This window comes from Electrophorus electricus, chromosome 10 (genome assembly GCF_013358815.1).
Source record: "Electrophorus electricus isolate fEleEle1 chromosome 10, fEleEle1.pri, whole genome shotgun sequence".
Lineage (NCBI taxonomy): Eukaryota > Metazoa > Chordata > Actinopteri > Gymnotiformes > Gymnotidae > Electrophorus > Electrophorus electricus.
Window position 1 is genome coordinate 484,736 of NC_049544.1, and position 23,255 is coordinate 507,990.

The window sequence follows — 23,255 nt, forward strand, 5'->3', positions numbered from 1 at the left end:
GCAAACACTGGGGGGGGTCCCACGCTCTAAATAATTCAGTGAGTATCTCAGAGCTCTGCCTCACAATGAAGTTCCCTATCAAGACAAAGAGAGAGAGGGAGAGAGAGAGAGCCTGGTTAAAAATGAAAGAGCAAATAAAAAATGACAGAACATGCTGACAGACAGATGACCCAGAGACAGACAGATGGACGAGAGACAGACAGGATAATTAAATGAGGCCTTTTCAATCATCTCAGTCCATCAGCAACAGCCTTCACTGCAGGATGTTGCCAACATCTTATTTACACTTTACACTTACACTTTAGTTACATTCACACTTTACAGTCACTCTTTACAACTCACACTTACACTTTACATTGTACAGTTACATTTACACATTACATATTACACTTTACATTTTACAGTTATATTTACATTTTACAGTTACATTTACACTTTACAGTTTTGCCTGTCAGACTGCAGCCTTTCACAGTTTTTCTCTCTTTCCAACCATGTCCATCTTGGTCCAACTCTCATTCAAGGATGTTTTTGTGCCAGTTTTCTCTGTCTCTATATTTTGAGGTGTTTGTTGTCAACCAGAGGCGGATACCCCCCCTTTGAGTCTTGGTTCCTCTCAAGGTTCTTCCTCAAGCTCTAGGGAGTTTCTGCTCACCACTGTCACCCTTGGCTTGTTCACTGGGGGTTTGGACTCTGACATTTGTAAAGCTGCTGTTGTAAAAAGTGCTATAGAAATAAATTTGACTTTGACTCTCTCTCTCTCTCTCTCTCTCTCTCAGTACATGTCCTTTTTCACTAGTGATGTTGCCTTAAATGTCGTTTCTTCTTAAAAGGTTCAGTGACCAGCCTTCATCCCACCCATGACTCTATATAGCTAGCAGTGTTCAGATGTAGACGAGTTCAGGAATAGTAAATGATCACGTGTGTAAACACGCTCCCTTTACCAGCGTCATTAGAAAGGAACACTAGAGCTCATATATAAGGAATCCCCTCGGAAACAGTCCAAAAAGGAGACTTTTTAGACAGGAACGTGTTTTATAGGACAGAAGGAGCGATAGAAGGATCCCCATAATCTCTCCGGAAGCGACGGTAACACTGAACACGCGTTTTTTGATACGTAGCAACTAAAGAAAGGCTGACTGAAAGGCGCGAGCCGATACTGTCTCACCGACAGTGGTGACGCGCGCGTCGCCGTAAGCCCCGGTGAGTGGCGGTGAGTGGCGGTGAAACTGATACCGTCTGATACCAACATACACATCACCAGCAATACCGCCCTCCTCCAGCCGTGCGCCAAAAATACAAACAAAAACCAAAACGGCTGCATTTCCTCGAGGCTTTACGGGGGAAATGAGACAATACAGAGTGATATACCGACATGTTCTGACAGACGGAACGATAATTATGCGTCTTAACTCATCTTTTGGGGTGAACGTGATGCAAATGTAGGAAGTTTAACGAAATGACTAATATTACTAATAATTACAGCTGTTGTTATTAGGACCAGTAGATGTACACACAGATTGCGTGCTATCTCATAACTCTGCACTAATTTATTCCAAGATAGTAAACTTCTGGAATTGACCTTGCGCTGGAGACAGTCCGCATCCCGGAAAAGGCACACGAGGCTGAAACTAAGGGGAGAGATTGGAGAATGCGAGGCGCGTGTCGCGGCGCCCTTCCCCGCCCCTCCTGTCTTCTCTACCGCGAGCTCCTCGCATCCCTCGCACAGCAGGTCCACCTGGATTCCCGTGAGACGCTCTTCTCTTCGCGTAAAGACAGACGTCAAATAGCGCATAACCGACAGGAAGGAGAAAATATCCCGCACTACGCGCGCGTGTGGGCGTCCGCGTGCACCCCGACACGCACTCGCAGAATCGCTGGACAGTCGCTCGTGCTCGACTGATGTCCTCCTCTCTGAGCTGCCATGGCTCGCTGGACGCTGCTATGCCTGCTCTTCGCCATTGTGGAAAGTAAGTTGTCTGTCTTTTATTTACAGGGCGCAGGGAGAGTCAGGGCGCGCGCTGGCGTGGCGTTTCTGTGCGGCTGCCTGGATTATTCCAGCAGTCTTCACGCGTTGCATCACTGGGAGAACTGGGGCATGTAATAATGTTGGAGAAATAAACGAAATGAATAATAAAATGGTTCTTCTGGGTGACGGAGAGACAGAATTGCAGTTATATCAAATGTCAAACGTACCATGATGTAATGTATATACTGCTGACACCATGTTGATGCCCTAGATTTAAAAAGTATTTGAATCCTTATTTGATCTCATTTTGCTCCGAGCTGTAGCTTTGTGAATGTAGCGCGTGCCGTAAGGTGTGGAAAAGAGGTCGACGCACGTTACCCTGCGTAGTGGAAAAACTCGCGTGCAGCACATCTGGATGATACTACGAGATTATCAAGTTGATGAGCGGTATCGACCAATCTATCAATGCGAAAGAAAACGCGTGTGTTATGTCAGCGGGATTAACGGAGCACAGCCATTATCTGTGGCCCGCTTTAACCGCGCGGTACTGTTAATTGTCTGTGCGCGTGTGTGGGGATGTATTATGGCTTGTGTAGGTCCGCGTGCGAGTGCACGTTTGCGCGTATATGTGGCTGTACATGTTAGCATGCACGTGTCAGTATATGTTAATCAAGGAAAGTGACGTAAAGTTCTGACGATACTGAATAACACTATATGACTGAGTGAGGAATGAGTAACAAATTACCTGCAAATACAAACGATCACGCCCACGCACACACACACACACGCACACACACACACACACACACACACACACCTTGGAGCTGTAAAAAATCGTCTTCAGTTCCCGCTGTGTGTAGCAGCCCAGAAGGCTATTTCAGTTAATTAAACTCTGGCTGTGAATGAAAGCGTGAGAATGACAGAGGGGAGTGGATGAGGTCAGGACTGGTGAAGGGTCCCAGGGACCGCCAGCTCGGCTCTGACGGGCCTCTGTGCTTCATTAAACTCACTAAAGGAGAAACGTCAGAAGATGACGCACTGCTGTCTGGAGGAGTGCAGCCTTACAGGATCATGCTGGATTAGACACAGCACAGCCTTACAGGATCATGCCGGATTAGACACAGCACAGCCTTACAGGATCATGCCGGATTAGACACAGCACAGCCTTACAGGATCATGCCGGATTAGGCACAGCACAGCCTTACAGGATCATGCCGGATTAGGCACAGCACAGCCTTACAGGATCATGCCAGATTAGGCACAGCACAGCCTTACAGGATCATGCCGGATTAGACACAGCACAGATTTACAGGATCATGCCGGATTAGAAACAACATAGCCTTACAGGATCATGCCGGATTAGACACAGCACAGCCTTACAGGATCATGCCGGATTGGACACAGCACAGCCTTACAGGATCATGCCGGATTAGACACAGCACAGCCTTACAGGATCATGCTGGATTAGACACAGCACAGCCTTCAGGTTCAGTGTTTCCCTTCAGACTTGTGTGTAAGACACAAACACCAGCAGTCATTCAGCATTTAAGTATTGACGTATTGCTGTGATTCCATGAAAAAAACATAAATTCATTACTATGAACTGAAAAGTTTCCCAGTACATCATTATCCTGCTGGTCTTGAGAAGACCATCTCTTCTCTTCTGTTCTCTTCTGCTGGATTGTTTCTGGTGTGGGAAGTTTAGAGTAATCCACACATAGTGTTGTGTCTTTCATGTGAATTAGTGAAAAGGTCCCTTGTAATGTTACCATTCAACAGATGGTTGGTTTCCCATGGCAGCACACAACAGAAGAGGCTTGTGTGGAAATCAGAAGGGGTTTATGTGGAACCCTTTTTGTTTGCAAGAGAAGTCCAAACATATATTTGATGTTTGTATATTTTGTGGCTCTGTCTGCGTGTCAGGACCTGGTGTGCAGCAGACACACGCTGACGCTGGCCAGACCTACAATAGTGGCTCAGTCTTCTTGTCCATGGAGAGCGTGGAGAACTTCAGAGACCACAAACAAACTCATACTGCATGTGCCGTGTTTACCCCACATGCACAGATAGTCTTTATTAACCCTGACTTCCTCTACATAGCAGACCGATTACATCATCTCATCCACAGCGAGGGTAGAAACATACTTCATGCATGGCAGGAGGTATGGGGACTCTGGGGTTTTCAGCACAGACTCTCCTACTTATCCAAAATTAGAATCAATACAGAGTTCATGTTATGTATTCACCCTGGGGGGTGGGGTCTACAGGGAGGGGTGGCTCTGCAGGGAGGGGTGGGGTCTCCAGGGAGGGCTGGGGCTCTGCAGGGAGGGGTGGGGTCTACAGAGAGGGGTGAGCTCTGCAGGGAGGGGTGGGGTCTACAGGGAGGGGTGTGCTCTGCAGCGAGGGGTGGGGTCTCCAGGGAGGGGTGGGGCTCTGCAGGGAGGGGTGGGGTCTACAGGGAGGGGTGGGGCTCTGCAGGGAGGGGTGGGGTCTCCAGGGAGGGGTGGGCTCTGTAGGGAGGGGTGGGGTCTCCTTGGAGGGGTGGGCTCTGCAGGGAGGGGTGGGGTCTACAGGGAGGGGTGGGGCTCTGCAGGGAGGGGTGGGGTCTACAGGGAGGGGTGGGGCTCTACAGGGAGGGGTGGGGTCTACAGGGAGGGGTGGGGTTGGATGGTCGGTTTGTCCTCCTTTCCCTGCAAAGGCACGATTTCAGCAGCCATCCCAGCGTCAGTGTCATGGCCGTGATAGACAGACGAGGCTTTTCCAAGGAGCGACGAGACACTTTTCCTCTGCCCTCATACCACACTGGCCTCATCCATCCCAGTTCACCTATTCTCCCACACAACAGTGCATCACAGTCCTGAACATGCTTGAGATAAGATGGGGCAGATCCTTAAATGCCTCAAAAGTCCGACTTTTTTGTCTTAAGACTTTATTCTGTAATTACTGTGAATGATTTAGCAACTACAGTGAGACTGATACAGAAGGGCTGTAGGAATGAGAGTCTGATCTCACACATCCGTGGAGAAGGGGGTGTGACGATTGGCCACCCTCCTGGTGTCAATGTTTTATGGTTTCCCTGTCGTGCCTGTTTTTCCTTTACTGCCTTGTTCCGCTCCTTAGTTTCATTTGCGCCACCCCTCGTCTATTCCTTATTCCAGTCCATGTTTTGGTTCTCCCTGTCCCCATGTTCACCTGATTCTGTTATTGTCTAATTGTCCTGGTTATTTGTACCCTGTGTTTTGGCTTTGAGTTTGTGGTTGTTGTGCTAAATCCTTCTGTCAGGGTTGCCTTCTGCTTGTTTTACTGTTGTGGTTGCGTTTCTGTTTACTCCAGTCGCGTGTTATTTTCCCTCAGTGTTTCCTCTTTGTTTTACCCTTCGTGTTCGTGTTTCTTTGTTTACTAAACCGCCTCCTGCACTTGCGTTCTACCTCTTGCCTGTTCCTGGTGGGGTTGCTACAGGGGGCTCATTTTTATATTAAATAGCAAGCTTAGAAATAGAGATCCAACTGGACATAAGGATGTGGAGGGCAGGTGTGGTGGACGTACACCAGTGAGAAAGTAACACTTGGGGCAGGATCAGCAGGGAATGAACATGTGCAATCTTACATGGCTTTGTTGGTAATCCCAGCTGAGACATTTGTAAACAGACGCTCTCGCTTTCTGTGATATCAATGAGAAGACAGCAGCTTCTGAAGGTATGGGCGGTTAAGGCACCTCTGTTCTATATTTGGCATCTATTATATACACCTCAGCACATATGCGCACGCGCGCACACACACACACTCACACACACACACACACACTCACACACAGGCTTTCTCCCTGACACAGGCTGGGACTTCCTGAAGCGAAGGATTTTTCTGAGCACTCTGGTGCTGCGCCTGTGCCACTCTCGTCTGTGACTGAGACAGTCCCGTGTCTTGCACTCAGTGTAACAGTTAAATGAATCTGAGCATAAATAGAGTCCATGTTTCTCTGGTTCCCCTGTAGTGTTTTCTCAGATGTGTGTCGTACTCTCTCCCACAGTGCTACAGTGTGTGTGTATATGAACATGCACCCTGGTGCCTTACAGATCCAGATCTGTGTGCTCTCTGTGTTCACTGCACTGCCTGTGCGGATCCAGATAGCGTAGAGCTCAGGTCTTCCTGAACCACTCTTAGTAATAATCAGTAATTCCATAATACAGATCAGTAGCTCAGTTGCCTTATATATACAGAGCACAGGTACTATCCAAACACTTACATTTCAGCAAAATTCAAACTGAAACCTTGTCAGAGGTAAAAAGAAACCTGGCCACTGGATGTAGATTTGATTGTCTTGGTGTCATGTTGTTTAGATGATTCATGATTCTTAGCTTGGTGACTTGTTCAGTGGTTTTGAAATGCCAGTCACTCAAACATGCGTCCTGGGTGTTTTCTTAGCTCATGCTCTTATTCTGATGCTGTCAGGATGTTTTTAGTGTCTGACTGCTGAACATAAAGGTTTCTGTAAGCTGAACACAGGCCCAAGTCAGAGAGTGTCTTCAGCAGCCATTAGACCTGCAGGACTAAGTGTCCTACTCTACGGAGTGTCTCCAAGACCAGGATATTCTGGCCACTGTTTCCACCTACGTGTTTTAGTGGAGGGAGGCAGGAATTCTGGGAGCATATGGTATAAACCTGTTATGTCTGCACGTTCACAACAGCTTGGATAATCATTTGTCAGCAACACTGTACTGACCGTCAGCAGGAAGTCAGTCTTCACTCTTTGCAGTTTAAGATGATTTTTTTGACAGTGGTGAGCTGTCTGGTTGATGTTAGTAGCAGCGGCTCAGTGGTAATGTTAAAAAATGAAATTTAATTTAATTCTGTGGTCAGCAGTTAATCCACAACAGAGATGTGAGGTGGACTCATGGTGCATTAGCACAGAGATGTGAGGTGGACTCATGGTGCATTAGCACAGAGATGTGAGGTGGACTCATGGTGCATTAGCACAGAGATGTGAGGTGGACTCATGGTGCATTAGCACAGAGATGTGAGGTGGACTCATGGTGCATTAGCACAGAGATGGCAAGGACGGAGCCTTGTGGACTTTGTCCTGTTTCTCATTCAAAATGAGTTTTTGCTGCACACACACACACACACACACACACACACACACACACAGAGACACACACACACACACACAGAGACACACATACACACTCAACCTGCTTCCTCCACTTTCAGCATGTCTCCCCCTAACTGGCACGTTGAGAGCAATAAGACACAGCCAGTTGTACTGCAGAGGTGACTGCTGGATTTTTGCATTAGTCGTGTGACACTTTTGCGTCGTTTAGGACGCCCTCTGTAAGAGTCCGTGAGCTCCAGTCAGGGCGGTGGTGGGTTCACACCCTTCCTTCACAGTTAGTTTACTTTTCCCTTAAACTCACACTTTTATCTTTTCGTTGCTGCATTGCAGAATAACATAACTGCAAAAGCAACAGCAGCCAAAGTTCCTCTCTGACGGGCCCAGACAAGCCCTGCGAAATTATCGCTGCCAAGTCCCGCGAGGCCAACGCCTTACCAGATGATGGCACTTCTATTCTATGGGGCATATTGACCACGCGCACGTTAGCAGATGGAAGCAAATGCAGTACACAGGGCGAGCGAGCGCCCTGCAAAAAATAAGACCGCGCCAAAGTGCTATCGATCTAACCCATTTTTTAGCGCTTTTAGAGAGAAGGCATCGTTGCGCAGAGGAAAGGACGGACAGTCGCGTTCCGATGAATAACTGATGGACGGGGTCGGCGGAGAGCTGCTCGCGAGCCCAGCCTCTGCGCTACTACCGTGCGCGTTACCCTGAGATTCAAACGTGTCCGCGTGTCTCGGGGTTTAATGGAGTTCTGCAGTGCAGAGGCGCGTTTACACGGACGCATCCGCTAAAATTCCTAATGTGGTTATTATCGAATGAAAACTGTCAGAGACGTGGTGACTGATCTAACCGGCTAATGACTACAAACGAATGATTTCACAATATTGAATCCCTTACTTGTAATGTTTAATATACGGACTAATTCAGTGTTATCACAATTACAGTTCAGATAAGGCATAATGGTATGGATAGCAAAGATAAACAGTTAAACAGTCAGGCAGTAATGTAATAGACTCGGAGGACTTTAGGATCTCTGATCAGTATCAGTCCTCAGTCTGACGCACTGAGGTGTGTGTAATAGACGCCAAATATAGACCGGAAGGTGTCTTATCCGCCCATACCATCACTAGACGCTGGCGCTTTATTGATTTGACGGGGAAGGAGAGCGTGTGTTTATAAGTGTACATCTCAGCTGGGATTAAATACACGCGTGTGTGCAGAAGGCTTCTCGAGTTATTTATTTAAAGATGTAACAACTTTCCATATTTCTCCCTAAGTTTCTTACACGCAGATTGGAGGTGGGTGGGGCACCCTAGCCGTTCTTTAAACCTTCACACACGCGCAGTCTCTCTCTCTCTCTCTCTCTCTCTCTCTCTCTCTCTCTCTCTCTCTCTCTCTCTCTCTCTCTCTCTCTCTCTCTCTCTCTCTCTCTCTCTCTCTCTCTCTCTCACCACTCACTGTGTGTATGTGTGTGTGTGAACAGCCCAGCATGGGCAGACTTGGTTCAGGTACACAGTGCATCCTACTCTGTTATCATTTTGGACAGATTTGCTTACTCACACATGTACATGGAGCTCTTCGACTCGGTCATTATGAATTCTCAGCAACTGTGTGTTGGAATTTCCTTAATCTGATAGAATATGTTCTGTTTTTAGTCACATGAAGCTGCACTCGTGTGTGTGTGTGTGTGTGTGTGTGTGTGTGTGTGTGAGTGAGAGTTTGTCTTTTACTGACACTCCTGGGAGGAAACAGTGTTGGAATATTAATTTTGAAATGTACAGTTTTCTCTCAAGAGCAGCAGAAACAGTCAGACAGAAAGGTTACGACAGTGTAGAACTGGAAAGGCTCTGCCTGCTCTTACATAACGTGCAGAGGAAGGTAGAGGACAGGAGAGAAAACACACTGAATTATCCACAGGCCCCGTTACCCCCATACAAGTCTCTTCTGAAAGGCAGCACAACACAACCTAGAAGAGGATATATTACAAAATGGAGGAAGAGAGCAAATGTGGCATAAAGAGGAAGAGAGGGGGGTAAAAGGGAGGGGGGTAAAAGGGAGGGGGGTAAAAGAAGTGGATCTTCATAAAACGAGAGGTTCCATTTGTGGTCCATTTATGCTCAGAGAGTGGACTCTAGTCTACCCTAAAGCTCTGTGTTTGAGGGTAACCACACTAGCATGGGCACTCACATCCATATGTGCCCAGCCACAGTTTATATAGGTACAATATAGACCACTGATATTGATTAGTGGACATGTACACACTCACACACACACACACACACACACACACTCCATACACTGACACTCAAACACACTCTCCACACATGTACACAGTGGCGTCCATCTTTCTGAGTGTTGCTGAGTGTGAATTCTAACTGTTCACTGTACTATAAATGTTGAGTTTGGCCCAAGAACATGGGGAAAGGGACAGCATGCTTTTAGGTACATAGGGAGGTTAGACGGGTGGAGGACGGCAGCGGTACAGCAGTGAGAGGGGCTAAGAGTTTACGGTGCATGATTAGTGCGTTCATTGATCTGCTGTGTAAAGCCATAATTCCTGTCCACTGGGGAAGAGAGAGAGGGCAGAGGGGGGAGAAGCAGGGATGAGCGAAAGAACAGGGAGAAAGATTGATGGTGAGAGAGGCGATAGAAAGAGATGTAGGAGATGTGTGCTTTATACTGGCTCAGAGCATGAGTAAGCCCCACACGGCCCAGGGCGAGCCGAGCCAGCGCTTGTTTTGATCTATCAAAAAGCAGGACAAAAAAAACTGCCTCCCAAAATATACTCGGCTGGGAAATGGCAGTGTGCAAAGCCAGCCGGTAGAGGAGCAGGGATCCCAGAACTTAGCTGTCACTAAGGCTCTCCTCCCTAAGAGATGTAGCCCAAAACGCCACTAAACGCTTCAACAGAGCTCAGTGTAGGGGAATTGGGAGCAGGTGACACAGCCTGCCCCTGGCCAGGGTGCTGGAAAAGAGGGTGCCAGAAGAGCGGTACTGTCCATGGTGCTCAAAACCACACCATGAGCAGTCAGTCACGGCTGAAGATAACAAAAATGACAGGAGCAGGAAACAGGTTGCATCGTGCCGTCCCTGACCATGACCAGAACTGACTCCTCTCAGCATCTACAAATTATCCAAACATCTTCACATCTTCACAGATATGGCTTTAGGACACATGGGGGGAAAATGTTTTCATAACACAGTTTCTTTAAAGGTAGACTTGCATTCCATATTGTACTAATGAAAAGCAAATATAACCATGTGAAATTGGTCCATAATAGGTTTCATGTATCTAAACACTGTTAGAAAAGGACATGGGTGCATGAAAGAGTTGGTTAAATGTTTTGGACATTTTAAAATACAAAATATTTAATCAAATAACATTTTAGAATATGTAAGCTGAGGGTATGATGTTCTAAAAGAAATTTTAAAAAAAAACTATTTTGTTTAGAAATATCATTTAGAAGTATAATTTTTAAATCCACAACATATATATATATTTTTTTATCCTGGGCTTGTCAGAGGTAAACAACCATTGACAGAGATAACCAGCAATGCTTTTATTATTCTAAACCACTTTTCAAGAAGTCATCAAATTACATGTATGTTGGTTAAGAAGTAATTCAAGTATATTCTATAGTAAATATTTTTTCCTAACTGTTTTAACTATCTTGGGATCTATAAGAAAAATACTATAGCATGTTATAAAATCACAATTAATTATACTAGTTTATTCTAATAGGCCGTATTAATTCTACTTTATTCTGGTAAACCATATTAACTTTTCCACATGTGGCAGAGAGGTGCATGAGAATAGGGATAGGTGTAGCATTCTGCGAGTATTGGGACGAAATAAAAGACATTCCCTCAGTGTCAGCAGAGACGTGGAGCATATTTACAGTGTTCTCGTAGGAGTGGTACGGTTAACACCACGGTATGGTTTTGAGTGCGGACTTCCACATCGTTTAATCCCAGACATTCATAGTTTCTGACTCGTGTGGCTTTACTGTGCGTAACGGAAGTAGTGCATAAAACAACTGTGATTGGTTGTAACTCTGATTGGTTGTATTCTATCAGCAGTTGAGCCAAATGAAATGAAACTTTCTGGAGAAAATTCCTTTGACAGAAAAGGCCGGATGGAACTGTAGTGAACTCACACCTGAGATGTTAGAGGACTTTGTGTAAATGTACCCAAACTCCGGGCAGGTATTACAGCCCAGGTTTCTGATTCATGGGCTCTGTGAGATAAACATAGACACCTGAAAACATGGAAGTATGAAAAATGCATAACATTGAAAGAAAATTAAAATAAAAAAGATAAAACATTCTAATTTATTATTTAATCTAATCTAATATAATCTAAACACCGAGCATTAGGGTTAGACTATCTAATCTAATCTAATATAAACACTGAGGGTTAGGGTTAGACTAAATAATATAATGTAATCTAAACACTGAGGATTAGGGTTAGACTAATCTAATCTAATATAATCTAATCTAATATAAACACTGAGGGTTAGGGTTAGACTAATCTATCCTAATCTAATCTATAAACTGAGGGTTAGGGTTAGACTAATCTAATATATTCTAATCTAAACACTGAGGGTTAGGGTTACACTAATCTAATCTAATATAAACACTGAGGGTTAGGGTTAGACTAATCTAATCTAAACACTGGGGGTTAGGGTTACACTAATCTAATCTAATCTAAACACTGGGTGTTAGGGTTAGACTAATCTAATCTAATATAAACACTGAGGGTTAGGGTTAGACTAATCTAATCTAATATAAACACTGAGGGTTAGGGTTAGACTAATCTAATCTAATCTAATCTAATCTAATATCTAATATAATATAAACTCTGGGGTGTCTGTAATCTAATCTAATATATTCTAATCTAACTTTCTCCTTTGCTGAGTCTCAGCACTTGTTTGTATCATGAATCTTGTATTCCCATGGCAGTGCTGACTTGGTTCTGATGAGATGAGGCCTGCACTCTTATATCTCATGAATGCTGTCTGAATCTGAGCCTTTATTCAGTCAAAGCTCAGACTGTTATATTTAAACGATGCTAAACTTTCCTCTTAAAGGTAGCCAAGGAGCTGACACAGAGGAACGATTGGTGGAGCATCTCCTAAATCCCGCCCACTACAACAAACTGATTCGTCCAGCGACCAATGGCTCAGAACTGGTGACAGTGCAGCTGATGGTCTCATTGGCCCAGCTCATTAGTGTGGTAAGTAGAATTTCCATAGAGGATGCAATGAATTCCACTCAGTCTATAATTAAGTTTTTATTGTTAATGTTACTGAAAATCCATACTGAGCCATCTGCTGTCATTTGTCACACACACACACACACATACACACAAAGTCAGCTGAAATAAGTGATTCAGCTTCTTTTATTAACAAGGTCTGCGCTGTGCAGATCCAGAGAAATCTCTCCACCTCTCAGCAGCTTGGTGACCTCTAAAGGACACACACCGTGTAGGACACACACCATGTAGGACTCACAGTTAGAACAGGGCTTACAAAACTCTGTAAATGCAGTTAAATGCATATTTAAGCCCCTGATAGTTTACATTTCACTACTGACACCAAAAGGCACAATGTAATAAAGAAAGTGAATTACAATATATAGGACTATATTAAATTTTATATTAATAGATAAATATCAATATCAAACAATAACTGGACTCTGGAGGTTCAGTATGATACAGGCTGTGGACTCTAGACATTATAATACTTAAAATGACATTAATGAACTAAAATTGAAACAAGTGAAGGATTGGATGAAAGAAAGAATGAAGACCGTTGAAGTTGGAGCACTAATAAAGGAGGAGGACACACTCTGTACCCACTTGGCTGTGTAACTGTGCCTCTCAGTGCCTCCCTGAGCCTCTGAATCTTCCAGCCAGCTCCCTTTACGCGGTAAAGCAAGCTCAGTCTAACGGCCTATGGAAGGGAGTCTACAAGACTTCAGAAGAATGTGTAGTGAGGTCACGTTTGGTGCTTCCTTTAGCTGTCTGTGCCTTAAACTATTGTAATCTTTACAGAGTTTTCTTCAGATTTCTCCGTAATATGGTAACGCTGTAAAGTTGTCTTGGTTTTAATGATGATGTCATACTGGCGTGTAGAAATGACTCATCTTTAAGCAGACGAATGTTCTCTCTCACTTTTCTGTGTGAACAGCATGAGAGAGAGCAAATCATGACCACTAACGTCTGGCTCACCCAGGTCAGTCTCTCTCTCTCTCTCTCTCTCTCTCTCTCTCTCTCTCTCTCTCTCTCTCTCTCTCTCTCTCTCTCTCTCTCTCTCTCTCTCTCACACACACACACACACCTACACACACACACACCCAGGCTCAGTAGCACCTGTGATAAGGCAGACCATGAGCACTCAGTCTTCTTCTACATGGTTCACTGATGTCTGCTGTCAGTGAGGTGTCACGGTGTCCTCGCAGCACTAGCAATCCTGGCCAGGACCCACAGACATACCCACCACTCAGCCCCGTGTGTGTGTGATATGGGGGCAGCACCAGAGCTTTACATTCATTACATTAATGGCCCTTCTCTAATATGTTATGTGATATAGTCATAAACAGTATGTTTAAAAAGTCCTCTAATGCAGGTCTCCTCTCCATCCCCGAGTTTAGACGGGTGTCTGTAGGAGGCAGATCCTTTAGTGTCATGGCCCCAAACTATGGGACACTTTACCTCAATCTCTCCGTCTGCTCCTCGCTCTCCTCCTTCAAATGTCAACGTAACACACCTCTTCTCCCAACACTTTCATAACCTCTTTTCTTATCCATATTTGTTCATTATTGTGTTGTCAATTCTATTTACTTTTTCCCCCCACTATCATTGTAAAGGGACCGTGTGTATATGAAAGGCTCTATAAATTGATCATATTATTATTATTATTATTATTATTATTAATTATCAGACATCTGTGACACATACCAGTACTGACAATTATCAGGCACCTGTAACACGTAGCGGTACTGATAATTCGGTATGCACCATTCTCTGTTCTATAACATACGAAATGCTGTATATTTCTAACGGTGAATATGATTGGCTGTGCCCAGGAGTGGCAGGACTACCGTCTAACGTGGGTCCCAGAAGAGTTTGATGGCATGAAGAAGGTCCGCCTCCCCTCCAAACACATCTGGCTGCCAGATGTGGTCCTCTACAACAAGTGAGTGCCAGACCCTCCTGTACCTGAGCTGGGGTAGTGCATGTACTTACCTGCATCACACCTGCACCTTGAGTGACCTTAAGTGACCTCACTGTCACCAAACTTCACAGAAGAGCTGAAACTAAGCCTAATTACCACAGAACCACTCACTATGTCCCCAGTTTAGTGACCGTGGTGTGTGTACTGTGTACTGTTCATTCAGTCGTATAGCACAATAGCCTTAAATAAATCGAATGTTGTTTCATACTTTCTAAAGACTCATTATGTTTGTGTCCTTAGAAAACATAAAACAATATTTTATTCATATATGTACATGGAGTAGTAACGTCTGTGTGTGTCCTCACCAGCGCTGACGGCATGTACGAGGTGTCTTTCTACTCCAACGCGGTCGTCTCCTACGACGGCAGCGTCTTCTGGCTACCTCCAGCCATCTACAAGAGCGCGTGTAAGATCGAGGTGAAGCACTTCCCTTTTGACCAACAGAACTGCACGCTCACCTTCCGCTCATGGACGTACGAGCGCACCGAGGTAGACCTGGTCCTGCGCGCGGACGTGGCCAGCATGGACGACTTCACGCCCAGCGGGGAGTGGGACATAATTGCGCTGCCGGGCCGACGCAACGAGAACCCGTCGGAGCCGGCCTACGTGGACATCACCTATGACTTCATAATCCGCCGCAAGCCGCTGTTCTACACCATCAACCTGATCATCCCCTGCGTGTTGATCACCTCGTTGGCCATCCTGGTCTTCTACCTGCCGTCCGACTGCGGCGAGAAGATGACGCTGTGCATCTCCGTGCTGCTGGCGCTCACTGTCTTCCTCCTCCTCATCTCCAAGATCGTCCCCCCCACCTCGCTGGACGTGCCCCTGGTGGGCAAGTACCTGATGTTCACCATGGTGCTGGTGACGTTCTCCATCGTGACGAGCGTGTGCGTGCTCAATGTGCATCACCGCTCACCCACCACCCACACCATGCCGCCGTGGGTGAAGCTCGTGTTTCTTGAGCGCCTGCCCGCGCTGCTGTTTATGCGCCAGCCGCGCTACAGCGGCGAACGCCAGCGCCTGCGCCGCCGCCGCCGCCGTACCGAGGAGTGTCGCGGCGCGGGGCTCGGCGCCATGTCCTCCGCCCCGTCCAGCAAGGAGGCCGGCGAGGCGTGCACGTGCTACGTGAACCGCGCCTCTCTCGAGCAGTTCGGAGGGGTGGAGCTGAGCAGCGCTGAGGGAGGCGGAGCTGGAGGGTCCGTGGACGGGCAGAATGGGCTGAGGGAAAGTGGGTCCGACGCAAGGGATGGGGGCAGCTCCGCACCAGGCCGGGCCAAGCAGGCAGTGCCGGCACCGGGCCTGACACACACCCTGCTGGGGCACGCCTGCTCCGGCATCGAGGAGGCTGTGGATGGCGTTCGCTTCATAGCCAACCACATGAAGAGCGAGGATGACGACCGCAGCGTGAGTAGCAGCCGTTACGTTGCATCTGATGATGCCTGCAGATTTGCTGGCATGTACACTAGTGGCAATGGAGCACACTGTCCTCTGAAACTCCATTTGAAATAAACAGTGCACAGCCAGTGGGGAAATTGCATTAAAGGGCCATTAAATTTGCCTTCAGAAAATGGTTCGGCTGATATTAGATTTTCATAACTCTGGCCCTTGTGAGGTTGCTGAAGTGCCAGCTTATAATCATGGCCTTGGACTTTCCAGAGTTCTCTGGCTGACACATCATTGATCTCAGCTGTCCTGGTTCATATCATTGATCTCAGCTGTCCTGGTTCTCTCATCATTCACCCCAGTTTGACCCAAACCCTCCTGTAAACGTCCAACACTCACGTTTAGAGAGGACACAGTGACCAGGGGGCAGTTGTCTGTAGAGTTTCTACCATGTCCCCCATTTGCCCAACTGTTTACCCCAGTCTGAGACTCGAGGGGCAGCTCTAACGCATTTATGCTGAAGCATTGTGCAACACTTCAAAACAGGATTAACGAGCTCCTAAAATTATTCTTCTATAATTCTAAATAAAATGGTAACATTTCTGATAAGACTGAGTGCTATCATATTCATACCAGTGTGCAGTTCTATGGGTCATGGAGGAGGGATCTGGGTCATGGAGGAGGGATCTGGGTCATGGAGGTGAGCTCTGGGTCATGGAGGCGAGCTCTGGGCTATGGAGGGGGGGCCTGGTTCATAGGGGCGGGGCCTGGGTCATGGAGGCAGGGTCTACAGGTGGATTTTGTCCCAAAGGCTCCATAATAGCATGGGCTGCCCTGTTTACAGCACACAGTCTCATCAAATGCACATGAACCAGCCTCACTCAAGAGGATGGTGGACTGTTGGAAGAAATAAAAAGCAACCTGATTAATACAACTGAAATTAAACACATAGGATGTATTTACTAGCATATTTAATGTTTGCTGGGCTGAGCTGTTCTGTTCAGGCCTCAGTGTGTGCCATGTGTGCTGACCTAAGAGCTGCATCACGGGGTTCCCTTAAGAGACTCCACTTATTCTGCCCATCATCTCGACCTGCGCACACCCTCATCTCTATGGTTACGGGTGGTCTCCATGCCAACCCTCTGGCGTGGCCATCGTCGTGGTCCACACAAACTCCATGTCTCACACACTCCTCGTGTTCTCGTGTCTTTTCGCGTTTGACATTTTTCTTCCCTTTCCGCTGTTACACCATCTGTCCCAATGCCACATCTGTCTTCTTATCTGTCTTTTCTCCCCTTCTGCTTTGTGTCTTTCTCACAGGTGAGTGAAGATTGGAAGTATGTTGCCATGGTGATTGACCGGCTGTTCCTCTGGATCTTCGTGTTTGTTTGTGTCTTTGGCACTATAGGAATGTTCCTCCAGCCTCTCTTTCAGAACTCCTCCAAGACTGTCATCAACGCACCTGGCTGACCAATCAGAGCCCTGCAGCCCCTCCAGACACGGCCCGGGACCAATGGTGGCAGGAGGATGAAGGGAAGAGGGAGGGCCTACTCAGGGGAGGGGTACTGGGATGGTTGCATTTTTGACTCTGGACACGCAGCCATAATGTGCTGGGTTTATATGATGAAACAATAACCATACAGACAAACATGGTGTCCTGGAGCAGGCCTCTGTTTCCTCTCCATGTGCCCTCAGACTGATGGGCTGCACAACCATTCATGAACAGAGGGCACGTTTCTCTCCCAGGCAACCAACATTATACTCTCCACAAGTAGACAGCTAGACTGAGCCACCACCACCCACAAGCCCCACCCTCTGACACCATCCTCGTGACTACTGGTTACCATAGGTGAGCCAGGCAGAGACGAGGGAGATTTAACCGCCTGTGCGAAGTAACTTATCTTCCCTCTGCTGTTTCCTGTAAGTCTTGTTGCTCACGGACCGGATGCTTAACCTACTATAGTGTGCTGTCCATGTAGTATCTCTGTCATTGTTCTTGTGTAATCACGAGTGAGTGGTCATTTTGGGCTCATGCAGTATTGCATTATTCTATTAACATAACCAGAATGTGTTATGACGTTATACACTAATTATTGTACACAGTGATGAGAAAATAAACTAGATTTTGATGTGGAAAATGATGCAGGCAGGGAATTATAGGATATATAAGTTAATACTTTAGAGAAATGGAGCTGCAAATCTGTGGGTTGAGCAGACAATGCTGAGGCAGGTCTTCTCTGTGCTGGGGAGATTCTGAAAAAGGCTCATAGTAATCACGCAGGGAGTAAGGATCTTAAACTCTGTTCTTCTGAGAAATTGAGATGATAGAAAATGAAGAGAAGAACTAAGGAGATCGAACAAAAGAAGTCAGATATGCAGAAACAGCTGCTATGACAAAACACAAGAGGGCATGACTTTAACCACACGTGCACTCACATCAATTATCAGCTATGATACACGTATCAACTTTTCCCTGTTATTCTTTAACTTGCAGTGTTCAAGTGTACCGTGTGTTACCAAGTGTTATGACGGAACGTGTGAGCCCACATTGTGTGCTGTTCTTCCCGGTTTCCTTGATTTGGAATGCTGGGTAATGACTCAGTCCATCACTATATTTGCACCAACCTTGTCAGAGTTTTCTGTCATGCTCTCCTTTCAAGGCGCTCTATCTCCCCCTTTAATCTGCTCCTTGCCTTTAGACGTCCCCTAGAAAATGATCTAAATATGGTAGTATTTTTATGAACATCGCCATAACTGAATCATAATTTGTATGAGTTCGTATCACCATCACTTCCTGCGAACTATGACCAGGGCTCCTACTATTTCTTTCACTTCCTTTTTTGGAGCTGAAAACGTGGTTCATGATATTCGGTTCGACATTATCTGCTTTTCTAGACTTTCACAAATCCGGATCTCTCTTAGAGTTATTGTTGCTGAAAGAGGAGCCATGCCTGTGGCACTTCTGTGAGGATGTGTAGAGATGAAGCAGATGACAGAGTCCGCTCCGTTTTACTGCCTTGGCTCAGTCCGCCATCTTCCGCGGGACAGGGCCAGGCAACCTCAGACTCAGTCACTTTACACTTCACAACTATTTTCCCAGTCCAGTTCCCAGCTGTTCAATCCAGAAACAAAAGTAAAACACAAACAAACGACCACGCAATGACGGAGTGGCAAAATAAGTCAGTATTTTACTGTTAACTCGTCTTTACTGGGTCGTTAATGAGACCGGTGGGTTGATGGTACACATGCGCTCTGATACACGTTTTAAACACACGCTCCTCTTATTACTCTTCACTTTAATGCACTAATAAAGGTTCAGTACTCTCTCTTTATTTTGGTGTGGTGGTGTGTGTTTCATTTCTGAGTGTAGCGAGTGAACTTGACTCCTGAGTAGATGCAAGATGAAGACCCACTAGTTAAAGTGAACCAATCCAGTCGACAAGAACTTTCTTCTGTCCTTTCTTTGGGATTAGGAGAGCATTATTTTAGCATGCTCATCTGACAGAAACCTGTCCCGGTCATGGGTTTTGCATAATGGCAGAGAGAAAACGTGTCTGTATATATTAAAATTCCATTTGTATTTTACTGCGTAGAATGCACAGAAATGTATCTGTACCCAACCAGGAACTGAAAACGCATCTAAATGGGGCCAGAAATATGTCGTCTGGTGCCAGATTAGCAAAGTGTGCCAACTATCGTAGCATAGCGCCATCATTCTTGCTACAATAAACAGAAGATGATTCTCTCTAACCCAGCTGGTCTCTCTAATCCAGCTGGTCTCTCTAATCCATCCGGTTCTCTCTAATCCAGCTGGTCTCTCTAATCCATCCGGTTCTCTCTAATCCAGCTGGTCTCTAATCCGTCCGGTTCTCTCTAATCCAGCTGGTCTCTCTAATCCATCCGGTTCTCTCTAATCCATCTGGTTCTCTCTAATCCATCCGGTTCTCTCTAATCCAGCTGGTCTCTCTAATCCATCCGGTTCTCTCTAATCCAGCTGGTCTCTCTAATCCATCCGGTTCTCTCTAATCCAGCTGGTCTCTCTAATCCGTCCGGTTCTCTCTAATCCATCCGGTTCTCTCTAATCCATCTGGTCTCTCTAATCCATCCGGTTCTCTCTAATCCAGCTGGTCTCTCTAATCCAGCTACAGGGGAAAGAACAATGGAGAGCTGCGTGTTTAAAACATGAATTTTATTATCATTTGGAAGAGTTTACATTTTTTTATTATTTTTTTTACAGGGAACAAAGGACTTAAAAAAGTAAAGAAAGAAAGAAATGATTCACACTCAATGACCTGCTGCGTCGTTCCTTCTACGTTCATTTTTTTCACTGAAGAATTATTTCGGTGAGATCAAAGCATGTGATCGCGTTACCCACCCGTGGACGTGCTCCTCGCAGGTAATTGTGGGATTCACGTCTCGTGGGTGGGTAAGGGTCGTGCGCATGCGTGTCTCCCTTCCTTTCTGGTCCCCCGTCCCTCAGCGGTCATTTGTTGGCGGCTACTGTTTGGCGCCAGGCTTCTTGCAGTCGTCGTTGTGGTACTCGAGGAAGAAGTCGTTGCAGGCCACGGTGAGTGCGCCCACGAGGATGACGAACTCCGTGAAGTCCACCTCACCATCATTGTTCGAGTCCAAGTCTCCCATCACTTTATCGACAGCATCCTTGTCCTGCGCGTTCTGTTAGAGGGAGCGTGAGACCACATGTAAGTAATACACACACACGCGCACACACACGTACAAACGCATAAACACAACATTTAGCCAACCATGAGACCCCCATAAATAGAATATAGAGAATTTACATCTTACCCCAGATAGTTTAGATCAGTTAGTTTCTGTCTTACCCCCAGGTAGTTTAGATCAGGTAGTTTCTGTGTTACCCCCTAGGTAGTTTAGATCAGGTAGTTTCCATCTTACCCCCAGGTAGTTTACATCAGGTAATTTTCATCTTACCCCCAGGTAGTTTCTGTCTTACCCCCAGGTAGTTTACATCAGGTAATTTTCATCTTACCCCCAGGGAGCTTCTGTCTTACCCCCAGGTAGTTTACATCAGGTAATTTTCATCTTACCCCCAGGTAGTTTCCGTCTTACCCCCAGGTGGTTTACATCAGGTAATTTTCATCTTACCCCCAGGTAGTTTCCATCTTACCCCCAGGTAGTTTCTGTCTTACCCCCAGGTAGTTTCCCAGCTCCTGGGTTAACATCTCCTTCAGCTCCGCCTTGCTGAGTGTATACTTGTCTCCTTCATTGCCTGAGTACTTGTGGAAGGTCTGGATCATCAGCTGCATGGCGTTCTCCAGTGTGGTGGCATTCTCAGAGTTCAGGGCTGACATGCTGCGAGTCAGAGAGCAAAACACAGAGGGGTCATGTGGTTCCTACGTGAGGATGGAGGCAAACTTTGCACACTTGCAATCTATTGCACACTTTCACCCCGCCCCCCCAGACTGCTTAAGGGAGGGGTGTGTGTGTGTGGGGGGGGGGGGGCTTTAACCAGAGAAGGGCAATGAGAGATATCTGATAAGAGTGAAATTCTACACTAAGAAAAACAATCTCTGACCCTCGGAGAACAGAAGAGGAAATTACAGGGCGGAATGTAAGGTGAGCGCGCGCACACACGCACGCACGCACACTGGTCCCAGTCTGCTGTTAAGAAGATTAAGACATTCACTGCAGCACACACCAGCATCAGATCTCTAGCTCTGTCACACTTGACAAGCAGCATCAGAGCAGCTGGAACTGTCCAGGCGTGATGCATAAACGTCCACACGCCTGCGCTGTTATGTAATGCCTGGAGAGTCAGAGCTGGGAATGAAGGGGATTTTTAACATGCATGATGGTCTGTGTGCATCTCATCATAACCAACTATCAACTACTTACAAAACACTACTTAGATGTAATGGATCTTGGTCAGAGGGTAAACTCTGAACTCGCTCGTTTTGCAGGTTTCACACACTCTTTCTTCCCAACGTACCGTTGTCCCTGACCAAAGTTTTCCAGACTCTTAAAACAAGGAAGGTGCGCTACTCTAAGATTGGAGCCTGTTTGAATCCTTGTTCATTATCACACTGGACTCCAGGATGGAAGACAGACGCCGGTGAGTTACGATGTGTATGGTCCTCAGTAAAACTATACCACAGGCCCCTCAGTGTGCCGTTTGACTCACTCTCTCCGTCATGCTTCTGTCCATCCATCCATCCATCCATCCATCCATCCATCCATCCTTCCATCCATCCTTCCTTCCATCCATCCATCCATCCATCCTTCCATCCTTCCATCCATTCATCCATCCATCCATCCATCCATCCATCCTTCCAGAAGCTCTCCATGCATCACCTGTTCCACACTTACCTGTGAGTCGGGAGCGCTGCCCTTAGCTGCCTTTGAAGAACGCGTGAGGGAAACAGAGGCTGGGTAAGAGAAGAAGGGATGGCCGCGTCTTATATACTACTCTTTCCCTCCGCCTCCTCTCTCTGTCCATCCTTCCGTTACTGGGCCCCATGTCACTCTCCCTCGTCTCCGTTTACAGTTTGGCACCCACTCCACATCTCCAAAGATCAAAGCCGCGTCATCAGACACGCGTAACACACTATGGTTATGGAGACCTTTCACTTCAGGTGTTCACTACTGTTGTTGAATTGACTGCTTAAAAAAGCCACTCCTGCTCTGGTACTGCAGGATATGACCTGTCGACTCCTGTCCTTACCGCACACTGATGCCCTCAGGTGTACTTATGTGCTCTAGCCTTGTCACATTAAAGTTTCAAGCCGGTGGAGGTTCGGCACTTTGGGCTAAATGATTAAGCTGCTGTAATGGACAGCTTAGTCACAGACATCACAGTGTAGAGTTTAGGGCCTGCTGGAGTCTAACTGTGTTAAACATAAATGCTTGGATGTATATTCAGTAATGACAGCAACTTCATTTCAGTTTTTGGCATCATTTTCACTACATTTAGAAGTGCTAAACACTGAATTAACATTCAGTAGGTTTTTAAAATTTCATATTGGAAGTAAAGTCAATTCTGAGTCAAATCAAGTCTGAAATTCTTCAGACAAAAAAAGCTAGCAGATTGTTTCATGCTTGAAATTCGTGTTAGATGACAAGTATTTCAGAGAAAGCCTTTAATGAAGTCTTTAATCAAAGGGTTCATAAGACAGAAATGCTTGTTGCACTGGTCAGTGTAGCACATGTGCTGTTTACGCTGTGGTAAACGTAGCTGTGTCACGTACTGCTACTCTAACCAGACTGGGTTGTCTGGTGCAGACCGAGCACTTGGTCCTAACTCCTGGGTTTATAGATCAAAGCAACATCTTTAAGGGTTCAGGTGGACTGGTGTGTTGACACACAGGAGTAATGCTGATGTCATACTGATCTTACTGCACAGTGACAACCCATCATTTATTGAATGGCACACACACACACACACAGGGGGCCACAAACACAACACAAACGGAGACACCTGTCCTCACAGACTGGCGGTACGCTCTGTGGCGTAGCTGTGGTGGTGTATAGCTGTGGCATTAACCCTCGTGTAGTTTGTCATGTTCTGTATGTCTGAC

General features: G+C 46.3%; 2 protein-coding genes across 2 annotated transcripts; one reads left to right on the forward strand and one right to left on the reverse strand.

Moving 5' to 3' along the window:
• Window positions 1–1,653: 1,653 nt before the first annotated feature.
• Window positions 1,654–19,025, forward strand: chrnb2 (cholinergic receptor, nicotinic, beta 2). The gene is made up of 6 exons (XM_027030829.2): window positions 1,654–1,967; window positions 12,169–12,314; window positions 13,270–13,314; window positions 14,168–14,277; window positions 14,625–15,723; window positions 17,023–19,025. The coding sequence occupies exons 1-6, from the start codon at window positions 1,922–1,924 to the stop codon at window positions 17,170–17,172; spliced, it is 1,596 nt and encodes a 531-aa protein (XP_026886630.2). The 5' UTR covers window positions 1,654–1,921; the 3' UTR covers window positions 17,173–19,025.
• A 1,174-nt stretch (window positions 19,026–20,199) lies between these two features.
• On the reverse strand, window positions 20,200–21,032 carry s100t (S100 calcium binding protein T). Its single transcript, XM_027030823.2, has 2 exons — window positions 20,871–21,032; window positions 20,200–20,376 (listed from the first exon to the last, which is right to left on the reverse strand). The coding sequence occupies exons 1-2, from the start codon at window positions 21,030–21,032 to the stop codon at window positions 20,200–20,202; spliced, it is 339 nt and encodes a 112-aa protein (XP_026886624.2).
• Between the last annotated feature and the right edge of the window lie 2,223 nt (window positions 21,033–23,255).